The sequence below is a fragment of the Procambarus clarkii genome, chromosome 31, assembly GCF_040958095.1.
Source record: "Procambarus clarkii isolate CNS0578487 chromosome 31, FALCON_Pclarkii_2.0, whole genome shotgun sequence".
In the NCBI taxonomy this organism is placed as follows: domain Eukaryota; kingdom Metazoa; phylum Arthropoda; class Malacostraca; order Decapoda; family Cambaridae; genus Procambarus; species Procambarus clarkii.
Window position 1 is genome coordinate 7658932 of NC_091180.1, and position 23874 is coordinate 7682805.

General features: G+C 46.6%; 1 protein-coding gene across 1 annotated transcript in view; it reads left to right on the forward strand.

Annotated features, from left to right (window-relative positions):
- Nucleotides 1-23874, forward strand: part of Ddc (aromatic-L-amino-acid decarboxylase) — a gene marked incomplete in the record, with an annotated part of 139812 nt that overhangs the window by 91585 nt on the left and 24353 nt on the right. Inside the window, 2 exon segments of the mRNA XM_069334327.1 lie at nt 2436-2547; nt 14907-15024. Coding sequence (XP_069190428.1) covers nt 2436-2547; nt 14907-15024 — 230 coding nt within the window.

The window sequence follows — 23874 nt, forward strand, 5'->3', positions numbered from 1 at the left end:
GACCAGCCTAGTCTGAGGACACGGTGCTATACGCGTCCTCAGGCTAGACCAGGACCAGCCTAGCCTGAGGACACGGTGCTATACGTGTCCTCAGGCTAGACCAGGACCAGCCTAGCCTGAGGACACGGTGCTATACGTGTCCTCAGGCTAGACCAGGACCAGCCTAGCCTGAGGACACGGTGCTATACGTGTCCTCAGGCTAGACCAGGACCAGCCTAGCCTGAGGACACGGTGCTATACGCGGCCTCAGGCTAGACCAGGACCAGCCTAGCCTGAGGACACGGTGCTATACGCGGCCTCAGGCTAGACCAGGACCAGCCTAGCCTGAGGACACGGTGCTATACGCGGCCTCAGGCTAGACCAGGACCAGCCTAGCCTGAGGACACGGTGCTATACGCGGCCTCAGGCTAGACCAGGACCAGCCTAGCCTGAGGACACGGTGCTATACGCGGCCTCAGGCTAGACCAGGACCAGCCTAGTCTGAGGACACGGTGCTATACGCGGCCTCAGGCTAGACCAGGACCAGCCTAGCCTGAGGACACGGTGCTATACGCGGCCTCAGGCTAGACCAGGACCAGCCTAGCCTGAGGACACGGTGCTATACGCGGCCTCAGGCTAGACCAGGACCAGCCTAGCCTGAGGACACGGTGCTATACGCGTCCTCAGGCAAGACCAGGACCAGCCTAGCCTGAGGACACGGTGCTATACGCGTCCTCAGGCAAGACCAGGACCAGCCTAGCCTGAGGACACGGTGCTATACGCGGCCTCAGGCTAGGCCAAGACCAGCCTAGCCTGAGGACACGGTGCTATACGCGGCCTCAGGCTAGACCAGGACCAGCCTAGCCTGAGGACACGGTGCTATACGCGTCCTCAGGCTAGACCTGGACCAGCCTAGCCTGAGGACACGGTGCTATACGCGTCCTCAGGCAAGACCAGGACCAGCCTAGCCTGAGGACACGGTGCTATACGCGTCCTCAGGCAAGACCAGGACCAGCCTAGCCTGAGGACACGGTGCTATACGCGGCCTCAGGCTAGGCCAGGACCAGCCTAGCCTGAGGACACGGTGCTATACGCGGCCTCAGGCTAGACCAGGACCAGCCTAGCCTGAGGACACGGTGCTATACGCGTCCTCAGGCTAGACCAGGACCAGCCTAGCCTGAGGACACAGTGCTATACGCGTCCTCAGGCTAGACCAGGACCAGCCTAGCCTAAGGACACGGTGCTATACGCGTCCTCAGGCTAGACCAGGACCAGCCTAGCCTGAGGACACGGTGCTATACGCGTCCTCAGGCAAGACCAGGACCAGCCTAGCCTGAGGACACGGTGCTATACGCGTCCTCAGGCAAGACCAGGACCAGCCTAGCCTGAGGACACGGTGCTATACGCGTCCTCAGGCTAGACCAGGACCAGCCTAGCCTGAGGACACGGTGCTATACGCGTCCTCAGGCAAGACCAGGACCAGCCTAGCCTGAGGACACGGTGCTATACGCGTCCTCAGGCTAGACCAGGACCAGCCTAGCCTGAGGACACGGTGCTATACGCGTCCTCAGGCAAGACCAGGACCAGCCTAGCCTGAGGACACGGTGCTATACGCGTCCTCAGGCAAGACCAGGACCAGCCTAGCCTGAGGACACGGTGCTAATCGCGGCCTCAGGCTAGACCAGGACCAGCCTAGCCTGAGGACACGGTGCTATACGCGGCCTCAGGCTAGACCAGGACCAGCCTAGCCTGAGGACACGGTGCTATACGCGGCCTCAGGCTAGGGGGGCCTTTTATAAACGAACCGAAACAAGATGGAAAACTGGTCACTATAAATACAATGCGACGGGTGTCACCATTTTCCCCCACTGTATCACCACCTCGGGAACTGTGCCAGTGTTATCAGGCTGACTGTATTACCCCACGACCCCTGCACAACGACATCACATTAACGACCCATTGATGTGATACCACCTTCCTGACCCACTGTCACCCCTGGTGCAGGTGGTGGGCACTGTTGTACCACCATTATGACCCCCACTGTACCACCTTCCTGACCCACTGTCACCCCTGGTGCAGGTGGTGGGCACTGTTGTACCACCATTATGACCCCCACTGTACCACCTTCCTGACCCACTGTCACCCCTGGTGCAGGTGGTGGGCACTGTTGTACCACCATTATGACCCCCACTGTACCACCTTCCTGACCCACTGTCGCCCCTGGTGCAGGTGGTGGGCACTGTTGTACCACCATTATGACCCCCACTGTACCACCTTCCTGACCCACTGTCACCCCTGGTGCAGGTGGTGGGCACTGTTGTACCACCATTATGACCCCCCACTGTACCACCTTCCTGACCCACTGTCGCCCCTGGTGCAGGTGGTGGGCACTGTTGTACCACCATTATGACCCCCCACTGTACCACCTTCCTGACCCACTGTCGCCCCTGGTGCAGGTGGTGGGCACTGTTGGAGCAACACCCGCCTGTTCGTTTGACAACCTGCGAGAGATCGGGACGGTGGCGAAGGAATTTCATTTATGGCACCACGTCGACGCCGCGTACGCTGGTGAGTGCCATGTGTCCCCATGTGTGCCTCTGTGTCCCCATGTGTGCCTCTGTGTCCCCATGTGTGCCTCTGTGTCCCCATGTGTGCCCCTGTGTCCCCATGTGTGCCTGTGTCCCCATGTGTGCCTCTGTGCCCCCATGTGTGCCTCTGTGTCCCCATGTGTGCCCCTGTGTCCCCATGTGTGCCCCTGTGTCCCCATGTGTGCCTGTGTCCCCATGTGTGCCTCTGTGTCCCCATGTGTGCCTCTGTGTCCCCATGTGTGCCCCTGTGTCCCCATGTGTGCCCCTGTGTCCCCATGTGTGCCTGTGTCCCCATGTGTGCCTCTGTGTCCCCATGTGTGCCTCTGTGTCCCCATGTGTGCCCCTGTGTCCCCATGTGTGCCCCTGTGTCCCCATGTGTGCCCTGTGTCCCCATGTGTGCCCCTGTGTCCCCATGTGTGCCCCCTGTGTGCCCCTGTGTCCCCATGTGTGCCCCTGTGTCCCCATGTGTGCCCCTGTGTCCCCATGTGTGCCCCTGTGTCCCATATGTGACCCTGTGTCCCCATGTGTGCCCCTATGTCCCCATATGTGCCCCTGTGTCCCCATGTGTGCCCCTGTGTCCCCATATGTGCCCCTGTGTCCCCATGTGTGCCCCTGTGTCCCCATGTGTGCCCCTGTGTCCCATTTGTGTCCCTGTGTCCCCATGTGTGCCCCTATGTCCCCATATGTGCCCCTGTGTCCCCATGTGTGCCCCTGTGTCCCCATATGTGTCCCTGTGTCCCCATGTGTGCCCCTGTGTCCCCATGTGTCCCCATATGTGTCCCTGTGTCCCCATGTGTGCCCCTGTGTCCCCATGTGTCCCCATATGTGCCCCTGTGTCCCCATGCATGACCCATGTGTCCTATTTGTGCTTGTTATTAGGTTGTTGACTGGATCTTGCTTGGGTCTGAAGAGATGCACAGTCTGACTTCTTGGACTTTATTAGTTGTGGCAGTAGAATAAATATCCAGCACACCAGGGTCCCGAGGTCCTGCTGGTCCTGGTCCCAGGGTCCCGAGGTCCTGCTGGTCCTGCTGGTCCTGGTCCCAGGGTCCCGAGGTCCTGCTGGTCCTGCTGGTCCTGGTCCCAGGGTCCCGAGGTCCTGCTCTAATCTAGGTCTGTGTGGTACTGGCGGCCTACTTGAAAGCGGCTACTGCACTGCTTAGGCTGCTCTGCTCTGAGGAATGACCTCATGGGCCCACTGACCACAGACTTGGCTATACACCAACCGTCCTTGACGTTAAAGGATAACACCACTTAGACACGCTAGCAAGTCAACGTTCCTTGTCGACAATGTGTGGCTAGCTAGCTACAATGATACTGAAGGACCCTCGGTGGCATACAATAATAGTTTACATGTAAAGTTTTAGAATAAACATTAAAAGATGGATCAGGTGTGGATTAATACTAACACCGCTCGGCATGTGCACAAAAATTCAAACATAATTTACTCAGTGAAAAATCGTGGTAACAATGCATCAACTGGAGCAAGAGCATGAAGAACATGAGCATGTCTAAGGTGTGTCTAAGGCATGTCTAAGCATTACGTATGGACAATAGAACTCAAAGTTTTGCCTAAAACAAAATTATGAACATCATGTGTTAATGGCATGTGCTTGGAAAATAATGAAGACAATTATCTGCTCAAATGGATCAAGAGTTATGACCTAACAACCACAGTGAATTTCAGAATTAGATAACAAGATAAAAAAATTCATGTACAACATCTCTGTGACCTTCGGTTTGAAGTAATGCAGCACTCAAGCCTACATCACTAGCATCTGTGACCAACATAAAAGATTTAGAAAAATCTGGGTACCTAAGGACAGGTGATGAGATCAATGCTGCCTTGAGCTTTCTGAATGACTGTTCTTGGCCTGCTTCCCAAACAAAGGGTTCATCTTTTCTTTGCAACTTGTAAAGTGGAGAAGTTATAATGGAGAATCCAGCAATAAATGAACGATAAAATCCTACAAAACCTGTTAACTGTTTTGCGGCTTCTGTATTACGAGCCGTTGGAAAATGACGGGCAGCAATCATTTTGTATTCATCCAAGGTAATACCTGAAGGGGTGACTGTATGACCTAGGAAATTATTCTTCTCCTTTACAAATGAGCACTTTGAGAGTTTTATTTTTAAATTTGCTTCTGCGAGTTTTGCAAGTACTTTCTCAAGGTTCTGGAAGTGAGTCTGAACATCTTGCGACATGATTATGAGATCATTAAGATACACCAGAAGAGTATACAACCTATCAATCTACGAAATAACTTCATCATGAGTCTTGAAAAGGTTATTGGGCTGCTTTGCAAACCAAATGGCATTCTCTTGAAATGAAAATGACCATTAGGGGGTATTAAAGGCTGTCAGCTGTTTACTTTCCTCATCGAGTGGGATTTGCCAGAATTCCTGCAACAAATCTAACATTGAAAATACTTTGTTTCGCCCTATGCTTTGCAGCAAATTATTTAAGACTGAAAGAGGGAAACGGGCAGTATGGTTACTCTGTTAAGCTTCCAGGAGTCAATTACCGGTCTCCATGTCCCATCTCGTTTTGGTACAAGAATCAATGGAGCGTTCCATTGTGAATTGCTCGATTCAATTACATCATTCTGTAACATTTCCACTATAAGACTATCAGCTTCTGCTCTCTAAGAATGCAGTAAACGGTAAGCTGGAACATAAATTGGTGTTGTACCTTGCTCAAGGGGAATTATATGTGATGAGAGGAGTGAGACCTAACTCTTCCCCAGGTAGAGCGATGACTCTTCTCTTCTTATTTATAATTTCCAAAAGTTGAACCACATAGTCAGGGAAATGTGTAGGACTGAGGAGTAGTGCTTGCATCTCTGGCTGAGATCCCCGTTCTCCTGGTGTGAGTGTACACACAGTGTGTTCCACTGAGACATCATCCACAACTCGCACTCGTAACGAGTAGTTTTAGTTTAGTTCATTATTATGCACCCCATACCCATCTTGTGGGCGGTAGTGGAAAGGGTTACAGAGCCACATAATGGGCTCAGGGACTGAACCCCACAATCCATTTAGCTAAGCAAGTTACAATCATGATGAACTAATTACAAAATTCAGTATAAGTCGTCACATCAACAATGGGTTCGAGATGGATCACAAGTACAGTTTCTAAATTAAGCAACTGACATATGTGGAGAGCTAGTGTCACAATTGATATGTTTGTCCTGCACACCGCCCCCCATCCAGTGGGCAGCGGTGGATAGGTTACAGTCACTTAGTTACTACCTACAGTTTGCAAACTGGGAATATTTGGCTATTTCTGGTAGCAGAAATAAATATTTTGAATGAAATATTTACACATCGTTGGAACATTCGTTATAGAATTGTCTCTGAATTCATGTATCTTTTCGCACTCCATCACATAGTGACGGAGGGTGTGCGAATAATTTTGTTCACACAGTTTACATTTGGTCAGGTCTACATCGGCAGATAATGAGAATTCCCAGATACTTGTAACCGAGTCTAAGCCGAGCAGTATTAACATCTAGAAGTCTGCTGATTTTATTGGATGAACCATAGATGTGTGGCTCCTCTTGCATAATAGTATGATGATAGATGGAATTACTAGTGTCGATTTCACTTTGCCTCAGATCTACAAGATCTTGTTGAAGTTCTCGGTGTACTGCTGCTCAGATTGCTCATTGACAATCCAAGGTTACACTCAACGTCTCCTTTAAAGGCAGATTCTTTGGCTAACTTATCAGCTCTATCATGCATTCGGAGGCCAACATGAGATGGAGACCACATGAAATGGACTCTGTTACCATCCTTAATAATTTTGATGTATTTGTGTCTGGCTTCGGACACGAGCATGTTACAGTTATGTCTTAAAGAGTTGAGAGCATTTAAGGATGATAAGGAGTCACTTACAATTAAGTATCAAGTTTGCAGACTTGTACACATTTCAGTGCAAGGAGCAAGGCAAATAGTTAGGTGTGAAGTGTAGAGGCCCAGTTGTTTATACGGACTAAATATAAGCCATCGCCCATTGTCAGGACAACTGCACTTCCAGCTGCACCCGTGGTGCGGTGTAGGGAACTATTAGTGTATAAGATTTGAGAGAGAGAATGTTCTGTGGACAGAGCATCAATATGGCTTAAGGCGTTGAGCTTTGCCTCAAGACGAAGCTTGGGCTGATCTCTAATTTGCTTCTTGGGTGGAAAGGGAGGGATTAAAATTGGAAAGGGTGTAATCTCCCACGGTGTAGGAAAATGTTGTTGTTGTTTCTCTTGATACAAATTATAAACCTGATACACTCTGAGTTGAGTTCCAGTTTTAGTTATCCATTTGGAACAATGCTGACCTTCAGCAAAGAAATTCTTCAAAAATGAGGGCTTCTGTGCAAGGGTTAGGATGAGTTAGCCTAAGCATTTTTACGGTAGCGAGTAATTGGCAAAATCTACAACGTGGGTGCCAGACTGACGATGGATGTCAGCACAACTAGTGTTTGCAACGTACTATGTAGCAGTACCAGCCTGCACTACGTGCCAGCAGGGTTCAGCAAACGTACCGTTCACTTTACATGTTTCACTTTCTGCAATGATATCCGACAACTAAGGCACTCCATGAATCTTAACTCTTACTCGTGTGAGACAATGGGAGTGCAACACAGTGTCAGAAGCTGTGGAACCACTGACTTCAGAGATGGAAGCCACTAGGCGAACATAAGATTTTGCGTTGTCATGAATTCGTTAGGGCGTCCCCCTCCAGAAAGTCTCGATACTCACTCTCCTGAGCAACTGTACAACTACGCTGCTTCAATTGAGTGCCTGTTTTCTTGGGTATGCTGCTGCAACAATGATCTGACAACACAATGCTAGCAAGTTGGCTGGCGATAAAATGAATATAATCTATTTTACTGTTGAATGCGTGACCCATCTTATACATACTGCAAAGTGGTATGACATGATCCTTGATACCAATGATCCAATGATGGGGAAACAATACAATATTTTCATCAATCACGGTGTATAAACCTAAGAGAATGTCACCAGAAAAATGGATACTGTCAACAACTTGGCATGTTATAGACAACGTGATGTCATTTAACTTGAGTGGGCGCTTAATTTCTCCCTTAACTGTTACTTTATTTCCTGAAACATCCTTCAGAAAAGGTACAGGTGATTTCCTTACTGTGACAGAGTGCTTACTTGAAATATCTATAAGAGCTGAAGGCTTGACAGTATTTATTTTAGCACCTGTATCAATAAAAACTTTTAGTCCTTTAGCATGTACTAGGGCTGATACTGGTGGACCGTCACTTGAAACTGTACAATTCACTGCTAGTGGTTTATGTGGCCTAGGTTGTCTGTGTCTTGTCTGGGTCAAATTCACTCGGGTTCTGTCAACATCTACAACTGGTCTATTGTCAGTGTCCTCCGCTGTCAAGTGTCCAAATCTGTTTTGGGTAACTACTGAGTACACAGGGAGGGAGCTAGGGTTTGCTAGCTTCAATTGGTTAAAGGGGGACTTAGCAAGTTTTCCGACGACGTGAAATGAACATTTTGTTCTTTAGGGTTTCGTGATTTGGTATTGTTTTTTGACTGATTAATGTAGTTACGGGAATATTTATACTGTCTTGGACACTGTGGGCCTTGCCAAGACTGACCATGGAAGCTACAAGGTGGAGATGACTTTTACCGAGCTCTACAATTTGCAGTGTCGTGACCAACTTGTTTATGATACTTGCAATATGGGAGCCTAAAGTTATTAGAATGACTAGAAGACTGAGAAAATTGTCTGGGGGGGGGGCGGTGATGATCTAGGTGCGGACCAATAGTCCTTTGCCAGGTGGTTAGTCTTACCACAATGCCAACACGAGGCATTGGTTGATCGTGAACTATAGCGCTGCGGCAACTTATGAGGAGAATAATTTGACTGCGGGCTAAGACCATTGGTGCAGTTCTGCGACCAAACATTTTGTAAGTTTGTGGAAAGATGCGCTGAGAGCTTTTTTACTACATTTACAGTATCTGAAGGTGGCAACAATTGAGCATTTCCAGGAGCCAACTTATCTGTCGCATTAATCATGGCCTCAAATCCTTCCCCAATTTCGTGTTGAGATCCAAAATTTTGTTGTTCTAGGATAGGTTTAGTGTGCTCTGGGGCAAAATGCATTAATGTCCCAAATGCTATCATTTTGGCCATTGCTACTAGGGTCAGTGATTTGTTATTATCCACCAATGATGAACTCAACATAGCAGTCTCTAAGGCATACAAATACTGATCTAATCAGCTAGTAAATGCATTACATGATTCACCAGGCTGCATGGAAGAAGATGGTGGCAATTTTCTTAACTAAGCTATATGGGTCGCGGTCTCCTTGTTAACAAAGCGACGGCGGAAGAAATCCTTAAAGTCGGCCCATGACTGGAGGCTAACAATGGCTTTCTCATCAACTACAAAACAGGCATCCCATTTGGTGGTGTCAACAGATGACCTGACAATTGCTAAGTAATAATCATCAGAAGACTCTGAAAAACAAGCTTTGGCCTTTGCTTCAGCTTTGCTAAACCATGATTCCAATAAGCGAGATTCTCCAGCAAAAAGTGGAATAGTCATCTCTTGCACGGAGCGCTGGACATTGGTACGAGCAATTGCTCCATTTGAGTCAGAAGGAGTTTCAACAGTGGCAAGCATTATGACTAAGGTAGAGTGTGCTTGGGAGCACATTATCACTAAGGTAGAGTGTGCTTGGGAGCGCATTATCACTAAGGTAGAGTGTGCTTGGGAGCGCATTATCACTAAGGTAGAGTGTGCTTGGGAGCGCATTATCACTAAGGTAGAGTGTGCTTGGGAGCGCCAATTATAATTACACACACTAGGCATAAGAATAGAATGAACAAAAATAATAACATTCAAAATATCAAACTAGGCTGAAGTAAGTAAATGACAAGAATAAAAATATAAATTGTAGTGAGGCAAGACAAAATAAAGGGGAATCAGCAAAATTGTAAATTAAATATACAATCTGGTATGAAAATGACTTGAAACTGTAGTTATGTAATTAAATGAACCAGGCTAAGCACAACACATTTGACTATAAAACTGGAAGGTGTAATTGCAAATTTTGAAGAAAATAATTCAACACGTATTCAACACTCAACATGTGGCACAATAAGATGCTTAATAATTAATACAATGCAGAAAAATGCACACAAAAGAATCAACATGTGATGCAGACCATAAGGGCAACAAGGCATCAAGAATTTAAAAAAATAAATTGACTTTCTGTAAAAGTTTAAGTAACATGGACTGTTGAAAGAATAAAAAAAAATACTTTTCAATGTTGTAACAACTGCTGTAATTAACTTGTAATTAACTGGTAAAATACTATAAACACAGGTCATTTGAGGAACACTTAAATTGGAAATATGGTACAGTAACATTTAATGTGAAATGCTGAAAGAAAAACTTCAAATTAAGGCCTAGGGAAAATATATCTAAAAATAGTCTATAGTGCACTTCCTACTGCTGAAAAAACTATTATTTCTTACTTAATGCACTGGATCAGAATGTACTTGAAACCACTTGGAATATTACTAATGCACAATGGAATCCTGTTCCACAAAACACCACAAATAAGCTACGAGTGTTGAGTGGGCAGCCAAATCTTCTATTTTCAAGTCACTGAAGGTAGCAGTGATTAATATACAGTGTTATCCCCTTAAAACACTGTTATTTTCTAGCAAGGTAAGTACCAGCTATAATTTACTTAGCTCGGGGGTGCAGGATATCCAATACAACATTAGCCAACACGAAAAAACGGAAGGAATCGTGAGGAGGGCTGAAACTATGGCTTTGTTTACATCTGGAGATGAGAGTGGGACTCCTTGCAGCAGTCTCATGAAGCCTGAACTGACGCCACGGGCTGCTGTGACGTCATGGAAAGTCGACGGCAATGTTGCTGAGGCGATGACATTGCGATGATAATAGCGAAAGAACACAGGTGGCATGTTGAAGTGTCGACAGATGTTCATTAATGGGTACTGGAACAGTAGCAATGATAGTAGCGTCAGTGATGGCATTAATAATGGTGTCAGTGATGGCATCGATGTTGCGTCACTAGTGAAACACAGAATAACATCAAATGTTCAGATAACTGCACAACACATCCAGTGAGCAGTACATGCAATAGAAGCTGGAGTCGACACTTGGCGGCGACGACAGTGGCTAAACAGTACAGACGAAAAAACACTTGGAGCAAGTGGACTGGGCCACACTGGGCGGCGGAAATTCAAATATAGCTGACACGGAAACTATTCTCTCCCTCTCCCTGATGGAATGTTCTTGTTGCTAATTATCGGGCCTTACTTTGAGAGTGTTGACCTAGAGCAGCGGTTGATTGCAGGACCCTTGACCGGTATGAATATTGATGACACACAAGTGCAGTTGTGGCAGGTGGCTTTGCTGGCTGTGGCAGCCTGAGTAGACACATGGGTTTCCGGCTGAGAAAGAAATTCTCAGTCCCATTGCTGCTACCAGTTTCGTGCTTGTTATTCGGTTGTTGATTGAGTCTTGCTTGGGTCTGCAGTCTGACTTCTTGGACTTTGTTGGTTGAGGTAATACAATACAATACAATACAATACAATACAATACAATTTTATTTAGGTAAGGTACATACATACAATAAATATTTACAAGGATTGTTTAACTTATAGGTATAGCTAGTACATACAATGCCTAAAGCCACTATTACGCAAAGCGTTTCGGGCATGATAAACTTAAATGGCAAGCTTAATACTAATTGAGCATAATGAGTAGAATGAAAACAAGAAATGAAAACATAGATGAAAAAGCAGCACAAATACAATTATGTCGACAAACAGCGCTCTTTAAAGAAAAAAACAGACATTGGTTGACAATAGAAGGGTAAGGTAGGTTACAGGGAATTTATTAGGTATAGCTTCGCTTTTAACTTAAACTGGTTGAGAGAGGTACAGTCTTTAACATGGTTGGGAAGGTCATTCCACATTCTGGGCCCCTTGATTTGTAGAGCATTTCTAGTTTGATTAAGTCGTACTCTAGGAATATCAAAACTGTATTTATTTCTGGTGTGATGCTCATGGGTTCTGATACAACCTTCTATGAAGCTTTTGAGGTCAGGATTGGCATTATAGTTTAGCGTTTTATATATGTATAATACACATGAGAGAATGTGCAGTGACTTAATGTCTAACATATTCAGAGATTTAAGTAGGGGTACCGAGTGATGTCTGGGGCCAGAATTGGATATTGTCCTAATAGCAGCTTTGTGTTGAGTAATTAGAGGACGTAAGTGATTTTGGGTAGTAGAGCCCCAAGCACAAATACCATAGTTGAGATATGGATAGATAAGGGAGTAATAGAGAGTCACCAGGGCAGGGCGTGGTACATAATATCTGATCTTAGAAAGAATGCCCACAGTTTTTGAAACTTTTTTTGATATGTTTAGAATGTGTCCCTGGAAATTAAGCTTGTGGTCAATGAGAATGCCAAGGAATTTGCCATCTAATTTGTTACAAATTTGGGTATTGTTTATTTTGAGATTTATTTGATTAGAGGATTTATTGCCAAGCAGAATATAAAAGGTTTTGTCAATGTTAAGGGTGAGTTTGTTGGCAGTTAGCCACAGATGGACTTTATTTAGCTCAGTATTTACTGTGGCATTTAGAGCAAGGGGATCAGGACTGGAGTAAATGAAGGTTGTGTCGTCAGCAAATAGAATTGGTTTGAGGTGTTGGGAGGCATTTGGAAGGTCATTAATGTAGTTGAGAAAGAGGAGAGGGCCAAGTATGCTGCCCTGGGGAACACCAATGTTGATGGGTAGGGTGGGAGAAATTGTATTATTCACAGAAACATATTGGAGCCTGTCAGTAAGGTAGGATTTGAGGTATTGTAGGGAGTGTCCTCTGACTCCATAATGATGTAATTTAAGAAAAAGGTTTTGGTGGTTGACAGTGTCAAAAGCTTTACGCAGGTCCACAAACAACCCAACAGGGAACTCATTTTTATCAAGAGCTGTATGAATCGAGTTAAGCATACTAATAAGTGCATCGTTAGTGCTTTTTTTGGGTCTGAAGCCATATTGGCAAGGGGTAAGTATATTGAGTTTGGCTAGATATGAGTAAAGCTGCTTATAGATTAGTTTTTCAAAAATTTTTGACAAGTTTGGCAGGATAGATATAGGTCTGTAGTTGTTAACATCTGTGAGATTACCACATTTGTGGACAGGCGTTACTCTCGCTTTTTTTAGAATATCTGGGAAGGTTTGGAGTTCAAGTGACTTGTTGAAGAGCAAAGCAATAGCAGGGGCTAAAGATCTGGAGGCTTTTTTGTAAATTAAAGTTGGTATCTCCTCAAGGGCACGAGACTTGGTTTTAAGGGAAAGGATTATCTCATTGACGTCAGTGGAATTAATAGGCTTTAGGTACAGAGACTGTGGATAGTTACCTGAAAGATAGTCATTAATGTCTGTACTGGAAGATGGAATATCATTTGCAAGGGATGAACCAATGGAAGAGAAGAACCTATTGAACTCAATAGCAGAATCAGAGGCTGAAAGCTGACCATCGTTATTAGACAGGAGAGTCGGTTTGTTATTTAAAGACTTCTTTGATCCCAATATTTGAGAAATTGTTCTCCAAGTTTGTTTAATGTTGCTCTTTATTTGGGTAAATTTATCTTCGTAGTATTTAGTTTTGGCTCGTCTAATTATCTTAGACAGCAATAATGAGTAATTCTTTGAGAATTCTTTGGAGACAATTCCTAACCTATACTTCTTCTCAAGGTCATGTTTTTTATTAATAGATTTAAGTATTCCCTTTGTAAGCCAGGGATTGTTAAGCCTTTTGGTTGTGACTTGTTTTGTAAGCATAGGACAGTGGGTATTATAAAGGCTAAGAGTTTTTTGAAGAAAAGATTGCACTGCTAGGTTGATGTCCACTATGTTACCTAACTCGGACTCCCAGTTGACATTATCAGCAGCAGTTATAAAATTGTCTATAGCAGTTTCATTGTGTAGTCTAAAACGTATCACTCTTGACTCAAGAGGTGGTTTGCTAATGTTAGTTAAGAGAAATGTGGGGTAATGATCTGTAGTGCTATCGGTGATTATACCTGAAGTAAGCAGAGAGGTTATGTTTGTCCAGATGTGATCGAGCGTCATGGCAGTGCTATCAGTGATTCTAGTAGGTCTAGTGATTAAGGGTATGAGGAAGCAGGAATTCATATAGTTGAGGAAGCTAACAGCAGTGGGGTGTTCAGGTAATACAATATATATCCAGCACACCAGGGTCCTGAGGGCCTGCTCTAATCTAGGTCTGTGTGGGACTGGCGGCCTACATGAAAGCGACTACTGCACTGCTCTGAGGAATAACGTCATGGCCCACTGGCCACAGGATTGGCTACACACCAACCGTCCTGGAATTTAAAGAATAACAGTCCTCTACCTAATTGTACTCACCTAATTGTGCTAGCGGGGGTTAAGCTTTGGCTCTTTGGTCCCGCCTTTTAACTGTCAATCAACTGGTAACCTCGTCCTCTGTGTCCCCATTTGTGTCCCCATGTGTGCCCCTGTGTCCCCATGTGTGCCCCTGTGTCCCCATGTGTGCCCCTGTGTCCCCATGTGTGCCCCTGTGTCCCCATGTGTGCCCCTGTGTCCCCATGTGTGCCCCTGTGTCCCCATGTGTGCCCCATGTGTCCCCATGTGTGCCCCTGTGTCCCCATGTGTGCCCCTGTGTCCCCATGTGTGCCCCTGTGTCCCCATGTGTGCCCCATGTGTGCCTCTGTGTCCCCATGTGTGCCGCTGTGTCCCCATGTGTGCCCCATGTGTCCCCATGTGTGGCCCCTTTGTCCACTACTCCTTCAGCAGCCCTTCTATAACGTCTTCTACATCATATCTACTCTCATATACTCCTGGGGCTGGATTAGCTAAGTAATTTTGTGATAATTTACGAGATCATCGACTTGCCTGTTATCTCCATGATGGTATAGCTTACTGATCACTTTATGAGTTATCTCCATCGTGCGGGGCGCTTATCTGATCAGCTAATGAGGTCAAGAGCAATGAGAGGGCGTCTTCAGCCCAAGGGTATTGCTGATACGGACGACCTCGTAGTCCTTGGAAGATCCTTGTTTAGTAAATACAAAACTATTAAGCCGCCATGTTTGACATACGATGTCCACATCTCGTACAGACACATGTATGTGCTTTGAGAATAATGTCCTGAGAAACAGTAATACTTGTTTCCCATCTACCGTACATACAATCTCTCTTAATGCTTCGCATGACCTTAATCTACTCAGTCTACCGTGTTTTCTACCATCTACCAGGGTCAGCGATGGTGTGTGAGGAGTTCCGGTACCTGATGGACGGGGTTGAGCTGGCCGACAGCTTCAACTTCAACCCTCACAAGTGGCTCCTCGTCAACTTCGACTGTTCTGCCATGTGGTAGGTTGATTGGTCCAGTGTGTTCTCTGGTGATTGGTCCAGTGTGTTCTCTGGTGATTGGTCCAGTGTGTTCTCTGGTGATTGGTCCAGTGTGTTCTCTGGTGATTGGTCCAGTGTGTTCTCCGGTGATTGGTCCAGTGTTTTCTCTGGTGATTGGTCCAGTGTTTTCTCTGGTGATTGGTCCAGTGTGTTCTCTGGTGATTGGTCCAGTGTGTGTTCTCTCTGGTGATTGGTCCATTGTGTGTGTTCTCTCTGGTGATTGGTCCAGTGTGTTCTCTGGTGATTGGTCCAGTGTGTTCTCTGGTGATTGGTCCAGTGTGTTCTCTGGTGATTGGTCCAGTGTGTTCTCTGGTGATTGGTCCAGTGTGTTCTCTGGTGATTGGTCCAGTGTGTTCTCTGGTGATTGGTCCAGTGTGTTCTCTGGTGATTGGTCCAGTGTGTTCTTTCCGGTGATTAGTCCAGTGTTATCTCTGGTGATTGGTCCAGTGTGTTCTCTAGTGATTGGTCCAGTGTGTTCTCTGGTGATTGGTCCAGTGTGTTCTCTGGTGATTGGTCCAATGTGTTCTTTCTGGTGATTGGTCCAGTGTTATCTCTGGTGATTGGTCCAGTGTGTTCCCTGGTGATTGGTCCAGTGTTATCTCTGGTGATTGGTCCAGTGTGTTCTCTGGTGATTGGTCCAGTGTGTTCTCTGCTGATTGGTCCAGTGTGTTCTCTGGTGATTGGTCCAGTGTTCTCTAGTGATTGGTCCAGTGTGTTCTCTGGTGATTGGTCCAGTGTGTTCTCTGGTGATTGGTCCAGTGTGTTCTCTGGTGATTGGTCCAGTGTGTTCTCTGGTGATTGGTCCAGTGTGTTCTCTGGTGATTGGTCCAGTGTGTTCTCTGGTGATTGGTCCAGTGTGTTCTCTGGTGATTGGTCCAGTGTGTTCTCTGGTGATTGGTCCAGTGTGTTCTTTCTGGTGATTGGTCCAGTGTGTTCTTTGGTGATTGGTCCAGTGTGTTCTCTGGTGATTGGTCCAGTGTGTTCTCTGGTGAATGGTCCAGTGTGTTCTCTGGTGATTGGTCCAGTGTGTTCTTTCTGGTGATTGATCCAGTGTGTTCTCTAGTGATTGGTCCATTGTGTGTGTTCTCTCTGGTGATTGGTCCAGTGTGTTCTTTGGTGATTGGTCCAGTGTGTTCTCTGGTGATTGGTCCAGTGTGTTCTCTGGTGATTGATCCAGTGTGTTCTCTGGTGATTGGTCCATTGTGTGTGTTCTCTCTGGTGATTGATCCAGTGTGTTCTTTCTGGTGATTGGTCCAGTGTGTTCTCTGGTGATTGGTCCAGTGTGTTCTCTGGTGATTGGTCCAGTGTGTTCTTTGGTGATTGATCCAGTGTGTTCTCTGGTGATTGGTCCAGTGTGTTCTCTGGTGATTGGTCCAGTGTGTTCTCTGGTGATTGGTCCAGTGTGTTCTTTCTGGTGATTGGTCCAGTGTTATCTCTGGTGATTGGTCCAGTGTGTTCTCTGGTGATTGGTCCAGTGTGTTCTCTGGTGATTGGTCCAGTGTGTTCTCTGGTGATTGGTCCAGTGTGTTCTCTGGTGATTGGTCCAGTGTGTTCTCTGGTGATTGGTCCAGTGTGTTCTCTGGTGATTGGTCCAGTGTGTTCTCTGGTGATTGGTCCAGTGTGTTCTTTCTGGTGATTGGTCCAGTGTGTTCTTTGGTGATTGGTCCAGTGTGTTCTCTGGTGATTGGTCCAGTGTGTTCTCTGGTGAATGGTCCAGTGTGTTCTCTGGTGATTGGTCCAGTGTGTTCTTTCTGGTGATTGATCCAGTGTGTTCTCTAGTGATTGGTCCATTGTGTGTGTTCTCTCTGGTGATTGGTCCAGTGTGTTCTTTGGTGATTGGTCCAGTGTGTTCTCTGGTGATTGGTCCAGTGTGTTCTCTGGTGATTGATCCAGTGTGTTCTCTGGTGATTGGTCCATTGTGTGTGTTCTCTCTGGTGATTGATCCAGTGTGTTCTTTCTGGTGATTGGTCCAGTGTGTTCTCTGGTGATTGGTCCAGTGTGTTCTCTGGTGATTGGTCCAGTGTGTTCTTTGGTGATTGATCCAGTGTGTTCTCTGGTGATTGGTCCAGTGTGTTCTCTGGTGATTGGTCCAGTGTGTTCTCTGGTGATTGGTCCAGTGTGTTCTTTCTGGTGATTGGTCCAGTGTTATCTCTGGTGATTGGTCCAGTGTGTTCTCTAGTGATTGATCCAGTGTGTTCTCTGGTGATTGGTCGAGTGTTTTCTCTGGTGATTGGTCCAGTGTGTTCTCTGGTGATTGGTCCAGTGTGTTCTCTGGTGATTGGTCCAGTGTGTTCTCTGGTGATTGGTCCAGTGTGTTCTCTGGTGATTGGTCCAGTGTGTTCTCTGGTGATTGGTCCAGTGTGTTCTCTGGTGATTGGTCCAGTGTGTTCTTTCTGGTGTTTGGTCCAGTGTGTTCTCTGGTGATTGGTCCAGTGTGTTCTCTGGTGATTGGTCCAGTGTGTTCTCTAGTGATTGGTCCAGTGTGTTCTCTGGTGATTGGTCCAGTGTGTTCTCTGGTGATTGGTCCAGTGTGTTCTCTGGTGATTGGTCCAGTGTGTTCTCTGGTGATTGGTCCAGTGTTATCTCTGGTGATTAGTCCAGTGTGTGTTCTCTCTGGTGATTGGTCCATTGTGTGTGTTCTCTCTGGTGATTGGTCCAGTGTGTGTGTTCTCTCTGTGATTCGTCCAGTGTGTTCTCTGGTGATTGGTTCAGTGTGTGTGTTCTCTCTGGTGATTGGTCCAGTGTGTGTGTTCTCTCTGGTGATTGGTCCAGTGTGTTCTCTGGTGATTGGTCAGTGTGTGTGTTCTCTCTGGTGATTGGTCCAGTGTGTTCTTTGGTGATTGGTCCAGTGTGTTCTCTGGTGATTGGTCCAGTGTGTTCTCTGGTGATTGATCCAGTGTGTTCTCTGGTGATTGGTCCAGTGTGTTCTCTCTGGTGATTGGTCCAGTGTGTTCTTCTGGTGATTGGTCCAGTGTGTTCTCTGGTGATTGGTCCAGTGTGTTCTCTGGTGATTGGTCCAGTGTGTTCTCTGGTGATTGGTCCAGTGTGTTCTCTGGTGATTGGTCCAGTGTGTTCTCTGGTGATTGGTCCAGTGTGTTCTCTGGTGATTGGTCCTAGTGTGTTCTCTCTGGTGATTGGTCCAGTGTTATCTCTGGTGATTGGTCCAGTGTGCTCTCTCTGGTGATTGGTCCAGTGTGTTCTCTGCTGATTGGTCCAGTGTGTGTTCTCTGGTGATTGGTCCAGTGTGTTCTCTGGTGATTGGTCCAGTTGTTCTTTCTGGTGATTGGTCCAGTGTGTTCTTTGTGATTGGTCCAGTGTGTTCTCTGGTGATTGGTCCAGTGTGTTCTCTGTGATTGGTCCAGTGTGTTCTCTGGTGATTGGTCCAGTGTGTTCTTTCTGGTGATTGGTCCAGTGTGTTCTCTGGTGATTGGTCCAGTGTGTTCTCTCTGGTGATTGGTCCAGTGTGTTCTTGGTGATTGGTCCAGTGTGTTCTCTGGTGATTGGTCCAGTGTGTTCTCTGGTGATTGTCCAGTGTGTTCTCTGGTGATTGGTCCAGTGTGTTTCTCTGGTGATTGTCCAGTGTGTTCTCTGGTGATTGGTCCAGTGTGTTCTCTGGTGATTGGTCCAGTGTGTTCTCTGGTGATTGGTCCAGTGTGTTCTTGGTGATTGTCCAGTGTGTTCTCTGGTGATTGGTCCAGTGTGTTCTTTCTGGTGATTGGTCCAGTGTGTTCTCTGGTGATTGGTCCAGTGTGTTCTCTGGTGATTGGTCCAGTGTGTTCTCTGGTGATTGGTCCAGTGTGTTCTCTGGTGATTGGTCCAGTGTGTTCTCTGGTGATTGGTCCAGTGTGTTCTCTGGTGATTGGTCCAGTGTGTTCTCTGGTGATTGGTCCAGTGTTTCTCTGGTGATTGGTCCAGTGTGTGTTCTCTCTGGTGATTGGTCCATTGTGTGTGTTCTCTCTGGTGATTGGTCCAGTGTGTGTGTTCTCTCTGGTGATTGGTCCAGTGTGTTCTCTGGTGATTGGTCCAGTGTGTGTGTTCTCTCTGGTGATTGGTCCAGTGTGTGTGTTCTCTCTGGTGATTGGTCCAGTGTTTCTCTGGTGATTGGTCCAGTGTTTCTCTGGTGATTGGTCCAGTGTGTTCTCTGGTGATTGGTCCAGTGTGTTTCTCTGGTGATTGGTCCAGTGTGTTCTCTCTGGTGATTGGTCCAGTGTGTTCTCTGGTGATTGGTCCAGTGTGTTCTCTGGTGATTGGCCAGTGTGTTTCTCTGGTGATTGGTCAGTGTGTTCTCTGGTGATTGGTCCAGTGTGTTCTCTCTGGTGATTGGTCCGTGTGTTCTCTGTGATTGGTCCAGTGTGTTCTCTGGTGATTGGTCCAGTGTGTTCTCTGGTGATTGGTCCAGTGTAGGTCTCTGGTGATTGGTCAGTGTGTCTCTCTGTGATTGGTCCATGTGTTATCTCTGTGATTGGTCCAGTGTGTGTTCTCTCTGGTGATTGGTCTAGTGTGTCTCTCTGGTGATTGGTCCAGTGTGTTATTTCTCTGGTGATTGGTCCAGTGTGTTCTCTGGTGATTGGTCCAGTGTGTTCTTCTGTGATTGGTCCAGTGTGTTCTCTTGGTGATTGGTCCAGTGTGTCTCTGGTGATTGGTCCAGTGTGTTCTTTCTGGTGATTGGTCCAGGTGTTCTCTTGGTGATTGGTCCATGTGTGTTCTTCTGGTGATTGGTCCAGTGTGTTCTCTGGTGATTGGTCCAGTGGGTGTTCTCTGGTGATTGGTCCAGTGTGTTCTCTGGTGATTGGTCCAGTGTGTTCTCTGGTGATTGGTCCAGTGTGTTCTCTGGTGATTGGTCCAGTGTGTTCTTTCTGGTGATTGATCCAGTGTGTTCTCTGGTGATTGGTCCAGTGTGTTCTCTGGTGATTGGTCCAGTGTGTTCTTCTGGTGATTGGTCCAGTGTGTTCTCTGGTGATTGGTCCAGTGTGTTCTCTGGTGATTGTCCAGTGTGTTCTCTGGTGATTGGTCCAGTGTGTTCTCTGGTGATTGGTCCAGTGTGTTCTTTCTGGTGATTGGTCCAGTGTGTTCTCTGGTGATTGGTCCAGTGTGTTCTCTGGTGATTGGTCCAGTGTGTTCTTGGTGATTGTCCAGTGTGTTCTCTGGTGATTGGTCCAGTGTGTTCTCTGGTGATTGGTCCAGTGTGTTCTCTGGTGATTGGTCCAGTGTGTTCTCTGGTGATTGGTCCAGTGTTTCTCTGGTGATTGGTCCAGTGTGTTCTCTAGTGATTGGTCCAGTGTGTTCTCTGGTGATTGGTCCAGTGTTTCTCTGGTGATTGGTCCAGTGTGTTCTCTGGTGATTGGTCCAGTGTGTTCTCTGGTGATTGGTCCAGTGTGTTCTCTGGTGATTGGTCCAGTGTGTTCTCTGGTGATTGGTCCAGTGTGTTCTCTGGTGATTGGTCCAGTGTGTTCTCTGGTGATTGGTCCAGTGTGTTCTTTCTGGTGTTTGGTCCAGTGTGTTCTCTGGTGATTGGTCCAGTGTGTTCTCTGGTGATTGGTCCAGTGTGTTCTCTGGTGATTGGTCCAGTGTGTTCTCTGGTGATTGGTCCAGTGTGTTCTCTGGTGATTGGTCCAGTGTGTTCTCTGGTGATTGGTCCAGTGTGTTCTCTGGTGATTGGTCCAGTGTTATCTCTGGTGATTAGTCCAGTGTGTGTTCTCTCTGGTGATTGGTCCAGTGTGTGTTCTCTGGTGATTGGTCCAGTGTGTTCTCTCTGGTGATTGGTCCAGTGTGTTCTCTGGTGATTGGTTCAGTGTGTTCTCTCTGGTGATTGGTCCAGTGTGTGTTCTCTCTGGTGATTGGTCCAGTGTGTGTTCTCTCTGGTGATTGGTCCAGTGTGTGTTCTCTGGTGATTGGTCCAGTGTGTTCTCTGGTGATTGGTCCAGTGTGTTCTCTGGTGATTGGTCCAGTGTGTTCTCTGGTGATTGGTCCAGTGTGTTCTCTGGTGATTGGTCCAGTGTGTTCTCTGGTGATTGGTCCAGTGTGTTCTCTGGTGATTGGTCCAGTGTGTTCTCTGGTGATTGGTCCAGTGTGTTCTCTGGTGATTGGTCCAGTGGTTCTCTGGTGATTGGTCCAGTGTGTTCTCTGGTGATTGGTCCAGTGTGTTCTCTGGTGATTGGTCCAGTGTGTTCTCTGGTGATTGGTCCAGTGTGTTCTCTGGTGATTGGTCCAGTGTGTTCTCTGGTGATTGGTCCAGTGTGTTCTCTGGTGATTGGTCCATGTGTGTCTCTCTGTGATTGGTCCAGTGTGTTCTCTGGTGATTGGTCCAGTGTGTTCTCTGGTGATTGGTCCAGTGTGTTCTTTCTGGTGATTGGTCCAGTGTGTTCTTGGTGATTGGTCCAGTGTGTTCTCTGGTGATTGGTCCAGTGTGTTCTCTGGTGATTGGTCCAGTGTGTTCTCTGGTGATTGGTCCAGTGTGTTCTTTCTGGTGATTGATCCAGTGTGTTCTCTGGTGATTGGTCCATTGTGTGTGTTCTCTCTGGTGATTGGTCCAGTGTGTTCTTCTGGTGATTGGTCCAGTGTGTTCTCTGGTGATTGGTCCAGTGTGTTCTCTGGTGATTGTCCAGTGTGTTCTCTGGTGATTGGTCAGTGTTTTCTCTGGTGATTGGTCCAGTGTGTTCTCTGGTGATTGGTCCAGTGTGTTCTCTGGTGATTGGTCCAGTGTGTTCTTGGTGATTGTCCAGTGTTTCTCTGGTGATTGGTCCAGTGTGTTCTCTGGTGATTGGTTCCAGTGTTGTTCTCTGAGTGATTGGTCCAGTGTGTCTTTCTGGTGATTGGTCCAGTTTTTATCTCTGTTGATTGGTCCATTGTGTTCCTTAGTGATTGGTCCCCCCCAGTTTGGTTCTCTGGTGATTGGTCGAGTGTTTTCTCTGGTGATTGGTCCAGTGTGTTTCTGGTGATTGGTCCCGTGTGTTCTCTGGTGATTTAGTCCAGTGTTGTTCTCTGGTGATTGGTTCCAGTGTGTTCTCTGGTGATTGGTTCCAGTGTGTTCCTTGGTGAATTGTCCAGTGTGTGTCTCTGGTGATTGGTCCAGGTGTGTTCTCCTGGTGGATTGGTCCCAGTGTGTTCTTTCTGGTGTTTGGTCCGGTGTGTTCTCTGGTGAATTGGTCCAGTGTGTTCTCTACGAAGCCTGGATTGGTCCAGTGTGTTCTCTAGTGATTGCCGTCCAGTGTGTTTCTCTGCTTGATTGGTCCAGTGTGTTCTCTGGTGATTGGTCCAGTGTGTTCTCTTGGGTGATTGGTCCAGTGTGTTCTCTGGTGATTGGTCCAGTGTTATCTCTGGTGATTAGTCCAGTGTGTGTTCTCTCTGGTGATTGGTCCATTGTGTGTGTTCTCTCTGGTGATTGGTCCAGTGTGTGTGTTCTCTCTGGTGATTCGTCCAGTGTGTTCTCTGGTGATTGGTTCAGTGTGTGTGTTCTCTGGTGATTCGTCCAGTGTGTTCTCTGGTGATTGGTCCAGTGTGTTCTCTGGTAATTGGTCCAGTGTGTTCTCGATGGTGATTGGTCTAGTGTGTTCTCTCTGGTGATTGGTCCAGTGTTATCTCTGGTGATTGGTCCAGTGTGCTCTCTCTGGTGATTGGTCCATTGTGTTCTCTCTGCTGATTGGTCCAGTGTGTGTGTTCTCTCTGGTGATTGGTCCACTGTGTTCTCCCCGGTGATTGGTACAGTGTCTCTCGAGTGATTGGTCCACTGTATTCTCTAGAGTGATTGGTCCACTGTGTTCGCATCGGTAATTGGTCCTCTGTTTTCTCTGAGGAGATTGGTCAACTGTGATCTCCCTGGGTGATAAGTCCAATGTGTTCCCTAGTGTGATTGGTCCATTGTGTTCTCGCGGGTGATTAGTCAACTGTGTTCTCTCGGATGATTGGTCCACTATGTTCTCTTGTATTTACTTAGTTGTACTCCCCTAGTTATGCTTGTGGGGGGTTAAGCTCTGGCTCTTTGGCCCCGCCTCTCAACTATCAATCAACTGGTGTACAGATTCCGGAGCCTATTGGGCTCTATCATATCTACATTTGAAACTGTGTATGGAGTCAGCCTCCACCACATCACTACTTAATGCATTCCATTTATTAACTATCCTGACACTGAAAAAATTCTTTCTAACGTCTCTGTGGCTCATCTGGGTACTAAGTTTCCACCTGTGTCCCCTTATTCAAGTTCCACCCGTGCTAGTTTGTCTGTGTCCACCCGTCAATTCCCCTGAGAATTTTGTAGGTGGTTATCATGTCTCCCCTTACTCTTTTGTTTTCCAGGGATGTGAGGTTCAGCTCCTTTCAGCCTTTCCTCGTAGCTCATACCTCTCAGTTTTGGGACCAGTCTGGTGGCAAACCTCTGAATCTTCTCTAACTTTGTCTTGTGTTTAACTAGGTATGGAGTCCAGGCTGGAGCTGCATGCTCCAGGACTGGTCTTACATAATTGGTATATAAGGTCCTGAACGATTCCTTACACAAGTTTCTGAAGGTGGTTCTTATGTTGGACAGTCTAGCATATACCGCTGATTGAATTGAAATTGAAATAAGTTATTGAGGTAAAATAGACACAAAGGGATGAGGTAGCTCAAGCTATCTCACCCCGTTCAGTACAACGTGTTCATACATATATAGACACACATCACAAACAATAAACATATTGCCAAACATTCTGAGAAATAAAAATATTCATTTCCTCCTTTACTCAAGTAGTATGGTATCAGACGTACACACAAATACTTTTATGACCTAAGTATACTTTATAGACAATTTGCATAAGACGTGCAGATAATTCAACAAAG